This window comes from Crocuta crocuta, unplaced genomic scaffold (genome assembly GCF_008692635.1).
Source record: "Crocuta crocuta isolate KB4526 unplaced genomic scaffold, BGI_CrCroc_1.0 scaffold69, whole genome shotgun sequence".
In the NCBI taxonomy this organism is placed as follows: Eukaryota; Metazoa; Chordata; class Mammalia; order Carnivora; family Hyaenidae; genus Crocuta; species Crocuta crocuta.
Window position 1 is genome coordinate 2,614,693 of NW_027551576.1, and position 8,114 is coordinate 2,622,806.

The 8,114-nt window shown below is 43.4% G+C and overlaps 1 protein-coding gene across 1 annotated transcript in view; it reads right to left on the minus strand.

The window, feature by feature from the left end:
• Positions 1–7,905, minus strand: part of VGLL4 (vestigial like family member 4) — a 78,869-nt gene extending 70,964 nt beyond the window's left edge. Inside the window, exon 1 of the mRNA XM_077751561.1 lies at positions 7,659–7,905. Within this exon, the coding sequence (XP_077607687.1) occupies positions 7,659–7,740 (82 nt within the window). The 5' untranslated portion in view covers positions 7,741–7,905. The remainder of the gene's footprint in view (positions 1–7,658) is intronic.
• Between the last annotated feature and the right edge of the window lie 209 nt (positions 7,906–8,114).

The following is an 8,114-nucleotide window of genomic DNA, read 5'->3' on the forward strand; positions in this document are numbered from 1 at the left end:
TAGGGAGGAGTTTAGTTTTGTTTCTGGGCAGGGAAAGACTTGTGTGCATGAGCACATGACGAAGAGAAAGAACCAGGAGTGGAAGAGGGGAAATCAGGAAAAGAACCAGATCATAAAGTCCCTGAGGCCAGAAGGGCTGGGACCAGCGAGCACCAATAGAAGAATTAAAATTAGCCTTTTAGCGAGCCGAAGGGAAAGAGAAGAAAAATGGAGTCAGATTCAGAAGAGTCTGCAGGTGGAAAAGGAAGATGATGTGGTGGTTCTTCTATTTTCTCCTTAAAGGATGTGTAAGGACGCTTCCAGCTCTGTAAGGGGGCCTCTCCTACTCTGTGTTGTACAAAATATAGAACCAAGTACGGCGTGTATGTGTAGTATATTTATTGCCGGACACGGGGAGCAATGTTTGGGGTCTGCTGTTGGTCTAGAACTCCACTCCACCTCTTCCTCTACCAACATCAGCCACCCCTTACTGGTGTAAAGCACATTAGAGAAAAAAGGGCTCCCATCGTGGTCTCCAGAAACTGGTGGTAATTGTTCCCAATGCTGAATTCAGTAGAGCAGTGCTGCAAAAACATTTTATAGGTTTTATCCCGAGAATGACTACTATTTTCCATTTCCTGTGCCCTCTGCTCAGTAGAACTCAGAGCCTGGTACAGCTGCTACTGCATATTCCTTTAAAGAAAGCTACTCAAAGCCCTCTCAGGGGTGATTTTAAGCCTTGGCAAAAAGGTCATCGCTTTTCAGCAGGGAAATAAAAACAAGGGTTCTCTTTAGGGTCAGCCAATAGTTTATCAGTTGCTCATCAGAAAAACAACAATCGTTTAAAAGGACACACGTAGTTAAGAATAGGAGAAAATGGGGGCGCCTGGGTGGCTTAGTCGGTTAAGCGTCCGACTTTCGCTTAGGTCATGATCTCGCGGTTCNGAAAGAGCTGCTGACATTAAATTAAAATTTTAAATTAATCCCTTGTCACTTTAATAGCACTGCCACATAATGGAAGATGTTTTTGTTTTCAAAGGGGGGAAAGTGTCCAGAAATTTGCACTCATCACTCCCTCAACTGTTATCAGGGAAGAAGCACAGGCTTACCCCGTCCAGCTGGACTTGGGGCAGTGTAAACAACTTTGCTAAATTGCTTGGCAGAATGCATCTACAACAAATCATTAAATTCTGGAATTCACTCTATTAAAATCGAATCATTAGCCAAGAACAATTAACAGGCAACTATTTTCACACAAAACAGATATAAAATAAAAATCAAGAGCGATACATACGGGTGATTCTTTTTCATTCATAATTTTAGATGCTTTATAATGCAGACGATTGTTTCAGATCTTTGTTGCCCTCGGACGGCCACCTCTCTACAATGTAGAGTATTGTTTGGATACTGGAGCCACTTAAGCCTTTTCTGGGTATCTGAAAGTCCCTGGAGTAACATCCAAAGAAATCTGGCAGCACAACAAGGTTGACTTGTAACAAGTCTCAGCCTTTAAGCAAACTGCTTATTAATGCAGAACGAAAGTCGTCGTTCAGATCCTAATTATGGTAGGTTTTCTCAAGTGTTCCCCAACTCTTCATTCTCCAAAACAGTGCAGACTTTCCCAAACACAGTTTCCCATCACACCCTGGATAGCAGAAGGCTCTGACGGGTGATGAAGACTGTGAACAAAACACTGGCTGAAAACAAAGTTTGGACCAACGCGCCCCGGCTCTGTTTATCAGACAGTGAGCAGTGGCAGGTGATCAAGGATGCTGGGGCGCCCAGACATGTTCTGCAGCCAGGGTTCCCCACACCCGAAGGCAAGCCGGCTTCATATGGAAAAGACAAAGACAAGTCCACTGTACAAAATCTTGTAAGCAAGGCATAAAAGAAGACATAGAAAATAATTCTGATTATACAGGGCTCAAAATATAAACACTTAAAAAAAAAAAAAACCCAAGAGAAAACATGGTGATGACCTCTTGGGGCTGGGAGGAATGTGACAAGGAGAGAATGCGTGAAGGAGGGAACTGATCATTTCCTGCCACGGTGGTGATCGTACGGTTGATCCTTTTTAAACCACACATATGTTTTATGCATGTTTATGTACATGTGACACATTTCAAAATAAAAACGTGGAGAGAGAGAGAGATGACCCAAGACTTAACACATTCCCGCAGAACCCAAGCATTCCATACACGTGTAAGAGAATGGGTACTGAGCGGGAAAGGACAAGACTGAGTTTTCTGCACTCACTCACTGAATATACTTCAGTTCCTCACACTTAGAGACTTCTTTGCAAACAAACAAGTAAAACATTAAAGAGTTCAGAAAGATCATTTAAATAACAACGAATTTGAGGTAACTTTAAGAATAGATCTTTAAGGGAAACAAACATTTTTCAACTAGTAGTAATTCACATTGTTAGGATTTAAACGTAGTCTGCATAAAACACCCCTGAAATTAAAACCAATCTATAGCATTCTTTTCAAAAGGGGGAAGGGAGCGCAGAAAAGGCCGCAAGATAACAGAGCAAACTGTTGGAAATAACTCCTTAGAACTTAGCAGACCACGTAACATTCAGGAAGGCAGAGAGAGAACAAATGGAGAAAGTAAAATAATTTGCAGACTCTGCTCTCAAAATTAGGTGTCCATGGCTAAAGGTTTTGGGGGAGGGGGTGTGGGGGGGCTGATATAGGAGTTCATTAAAACACGTAAGAGGGAGAGAGACTATTTTGTAGGGCAAACTGATGTGGCTGAACAAGGCGAGGAAATACTTCCAATGAGCTCAATGTGCATGCAGAGATACCACGAAACATAAACAGTCACTGAATAAATGCTCAGATAAGGAGATAAAACAGATCCAGCCAGAAACTATCCCCGGTAAGACTGGTTTTATGTACTTGTATACACGCAGAAGTGCTAAGTCTGGATCCAATTTCTTCAGACAAAACCAAGTTTTCTGCAACAGCCTCACAATTGAGCAGAACAAGGCTACACTGAGAGCTTTTGAATCTTCTCACATGCTGAGGGTTTTTGTTTTGTGTGTGTGTGTGTGTGTGTGTGGTTTTGTATCTTATGGCACGTTTAAAAAAAATCTTCACAGCAACAAACCCAAACACCCCAGGAATAGAAGGCCATGCAGACAACAGGGAAGGGAAGGAGGAAGGAAGGAAGAGAAATCTACCTTCCAAAACAAAGCCATGTGTAGGCTCCAGGAGATAAACAGCCAAGTAAAATAATCCTTCCAGAGGAGAGAAGAGAACAAGGGCAGGGAGCTGGGAAGAAGGAGGCTTTAATCACACCTTCCCTTCACAAGCTGTAATTTGAAGAAATAGGAACTGGCCAGATCCCTTGCAGGAGCTCTCCTGGGCTCACCTGGGCATGTTTTACTAATCAAGCTCCCCTCTGCCTCCCCCTCCACTCCCCTCCACTCCAGCCCCGCCCCCCCTCCCCTCTCCCTGTCCCTCTTCCTCTCTCCCTCTTTCCCCCTCCTCACTCCTGACCCTCTCCTGCAAATAAAATGCTAAAGTAAAACGAATTTCCACAGCAAAATAGTTGCAGATGTTCTACTTGGGAATACACCCCTGGATCGAGAGCCGGTCACTTGATACACGGGGCTGGGGAAGGGGGGGGGGGGGGCGGGTTACGTGGCTCTGCTCTGTGGCCTTTTCACCTCCACAGTGCCCCGTGCTCTAAGTTTTCCTGACGCCTCTGAACTCATTAGACAAAGAACACAAAGCTGCTGCTGGTCAGCCGGTCAAGACAAAAGAAACCCCTCACCCCACCTTGCTGGTGCCCCTGGCAGAGTCTCCCGTCTCAACCCCTGTGTGCATTTTCCTCCCGATTCCAGAAAATTAATTTAAGTGCAGCCTGTGATGAAATAAGCGATAATTATGTTCTCGAACAATGAACAGCTTAAAACCTGAGGAACTCCGAATACTCTTCTCTTAAGCTTTCCGATGACTGCAATATACAAACTATCCCTACTTTCTCCCACTATGAATCGCACCATTAAATTAAAGGGGGAGAACTCTTCTACCAAATCACACACTAATGGCTCTAAACCCATAATTAAAGTATCACCGACAGCAGCTTCAAGCCACGGCCAACCACGAGCACATTTGTGAGGACCTAGGTTTTCAGCACCGGTGATTATATAGACACCCGTCAGCCATCTTGAGAAAAATCGATGGTCTAACCCCGTCCCTGCTCCCTTGGGAAAAGGCTCCTGGTGAAGCGGCCTGTTACGCGGGGCCTGGCCTCCTGCCCTGCACAGTCAGAAAGCAAGCAAACCTAGGGACCAGGGCACCAGGGGTGCCCATTGCAACACGGCCCTTCCCCCAGGGTTCTCACAGCCTGGGGACCTTGATGGCAGGTGGCCTCGGAATGGTGAGGCCTCCAGGGCAGGCTGGCTGTGTGCTGGGGGCTGTGAGGGCCCGGGGACCAAGCACAGACCCTGTCACAGAGGAACTACTAACTAAGAAGACAAGACGTAAAATCATTTTGGAGGCAGGAGTGCCGTGGAAAAATCAGAGACTAATCAAAACCACTGAATCCTCACAACTCATTTCTGCTACACACTTTCCTGAATACACTTGAATGGACAACGTACCTCTCTGGGCCTCAGTTTCCTTGGCCAAAACAAACAAACGAAAGTCAAATGTCTTCAGACCCAAGGCCCTGTGCGGCGCTGTGATTATTAGATACTTGGAGAACACGAGATTTCTATGACGAAGTGCTAGGTTATACAGTAGTGACTATCCTGCCACTGGAGAGATTTCACGGAGTTCTTGAGTCAGCCACTTCCTGGGAGCCAAATCAGGCACCAAGGCAGGACCCCAGGGTACGGAAGTCACCAAGTGGGAGGGCCCTACCTTCACGAGGCTTCCCAGTCTACTGGTGGAGTATTCTCAGGAGTTCACGGGCCAAAATGAAGGCTGAGCTTGGCCTCTGCCTTTTCATGGAGACTGAGGCAAAACTGGGGTTTGAGCGGGTATAATTTGAACATCCAATAGGGCCACAAGTTAACTGTTGAGGGCTGTGGTAACAAACCATAAAGTGAAGAAACACATTAACGCAGGCAGAGTTCTGCTAATTTGCTCATTACCAATGAAGGTAATTGGTTTCCAGAAACTAGCCAAAATGAGATTCCTTCTGTCCTTTGCCAATCTTCTCCTTCTCCAACCAGGGGGCCCCACCCCAAACCTATTTGTGGTTAATTTCTTCCTTTATTTCCTTTCTCAATTATGCTTACAGAGGACTACGGTGAAAGTCAGGTGCCAGAGAGCAGTCACCAAGCCGAGGCCGTATCTGAGCCGTTTAGAGTCACTCCCCGCATGGGGTTTTTACAAAGGCCTTGCGTGCTACAACATAATTGGCTAAAAAAGATCTAGTTGTGGAAACACTGCCACAGAGGCTAAAGAAAGACAGCGCAGACACATGGTTTATTTAGCAGAGTCAGGCGTGTATAATACACAGGAATCTGGTATAATTAACCTAGAGAATAAGAATAACCATCAACATCTTGAAACTTCAGAAAATTAAACTGTCCCTTAGTCTTAAGAGATGTAAAACTCGCCTGTGCCCTAAGTGAGATCAAATGCTGTGCAGCAACTGTACATTCCATTTTCCAAATAACTTCCCTGGAATGCTGGTGAGCTGCTATGTTTAATAAGAATATTTCCCAAGTATTGCACTTAAGAAAAAAGATGATTCCTACTTTTCTTACAAAAAAAAAAATCCCATCTGAGATTTATGTCTATCTATCTTCAAAAACACCCTTTTGAGTTCAGAGCAGATGTGTGCAGTGTTTATACTAAGAAAACCACCAGGGCATAAACTACCCTCTATAAACACCACTCAAATTCTGCTGTGCTTTTCTTCATTTCCTGTGTATTTATTTTGGTGTTAAAATAATGTTAACTTTCGTAGTAAGGAAAATAGCAGCAGATGTTTAAACCAAACAGACTATATAGCAAAGCATCCTACATATCTACTCAACTTTCAAAATCAAAGTTTCTTCCTGCCAAATGAAGAGGGAGGCTGCAAGGAGACTACTTTCGAGTAGTATTACGCTCTACAAAACATCCAATCAACCTGGACAAGTTTTCCATAAGCTTTCCCCCACTACCTCCAACTGGAGAGATAAAAAATTAATGTGGTATCAATTTCCTCGCAATCCCTATGTTCCTCTCTTAGGCTGATGATTACGTTTTGTTTTGAAAATATCGTATTACTCCACGACAAAGACAAGCCAACAGATACTGCCTTAAAAGTTTTCATTTCCTGCTCCCTGGAAAAAAGAAAAGTTTAAAAAACTACAGCATGTTAATTTCACAAGGAACAAGCCCAGTCTGCCTTTTAAATGAGTGACTTCAGAGGAAAGAGGATCCTCAGAGCAGCAGATTCAGAGAAAGCAATTTACCAAAAATCTCTTTAATGGAACAAGCAGGAGTTTAAAATATGTATCTTTAAAAAAATTCTTAAGTAGGAGATCTTTACCCACAGAGTACAAACAGTATGAATGAGCTTTTATTTTCCCTGAAGGGGAAAGGTTTCGTTTTCAACTGATCAGACAACAGGCCTGAAATTTTTACACGAAAAATACAAGTTTCTTCAATGTTTTGTTTTTCAAAAGAAACATCCAGTTCACTATTAAGAGAAAACATGGACACTGCCGGTCCTGAATCATAAAGGAGAGGTCTCCTCCTCTATTTGTCTGTGGTTACAACAAAAAAACACTCCTCCTGCCCAGCCGAATTCCCCCGGAGATGCCTCTCGGCCACTCAAACCCAGGCCATTACCACTTTTTCAAAACGCACGTAGATAATGTTCCAACAGATTAAAAAATCACTTTTTTTCTTCTTCCTACTCGCAGAGACTGCTTGAAACACTACAAGCCAATGGGGAAACACCTCATGGTTTTAGCAGGAGGTAATAAACAGTAAGAATTCAGAGTAGGTCTTTTTCTTTCTTTCAATTTAGCTTTCTGGTGCGTTGTGCAATCACTTCCACAAGGGACTGAAGTGTGGAGGGAACATCCTTCAATGTCAGGACTTTCTCTGTGCTGTACAGGAAATGGGAAATCAGACAAAGAGCCAGTCTGTGCTTTGTGCCTTTCCAGTGCCCTTCTAGTACCCTAAACTGAATAGAAAAAGTCTTCATTGTTTGGGACAATCGCTCCCGCAAACAAAAACTCACTGTAACTTTCTGTTCCCCTCTCTGTGAAAATCCAAAGCACTGACTGCAATACAGCATAAATACTGTCCACAGGGTAGGTTTAAAGTAAGTATCAAAGCAGGGAAAGAAAGAAACCCAACATGTTTTAACATTTACTTGGTGCTGGAAGTTCTTCCTCTAAAGCAAACACAACAGAAATAAAAAAACAATCATATAATCAAGAGTTAAAAATTGGAAGAGTTAATATGTTGCAAGCAAAAAGCAAACTTTTAACAGTTTATATTTCACCGCCTTCCCTCCCCCACAGTAACCCTGAAGGCTAAGATCCGGAACAACAAACTTTGTATTGAAAATAGTACATAATAGACACTCGCCTTTCAAAGCACCCTGAAATCCCAAGAAAGAGAACAAAATACACAGAAGGCATTCAGAACCCTCAAGGAGGAGTGGCCTTGACCAAAGCAACGGAAGAGCAATTTCTAGAACAGAACCTCTACCTTCGTAGCACAGAATGCCGATATTGTTGTTCATCTTGTCCAAGTACTGGTAGTTCAACAGGTCCATCTTCATAAATAGCATTTATTGGGCTAGCACAGAAAACCAGCTCTTCGCTTTCGCCCCGAAAGAGTAGGTTTCAAAGATCGGTTGCTGCCGAGTAGCTCCTGGCTTTCTCTTAAACCTCACAAAGACGGGGGGAGGCCCAGCCTCGGATGATCAAAACAAAGTATGTAAAAGTCAAAAAAAAAAAAAAAAAAAAAAGAAAAAAGCAAAGAAAAAAAAAGAAGGAAGAGTAAAAGACCTAGGAGACCCAGAGAAAAAGCATAATATATGCATATGTGTNACAAAATCAAACTCGCACAAAACCCTTCAAGGGTTTCTTTGCAGCTGGTGTGTGTTTTGTATCCTCAATCAAGACCCTCGAAGGCGTTTCGGAAGTCTTCACGAGTCTTTCT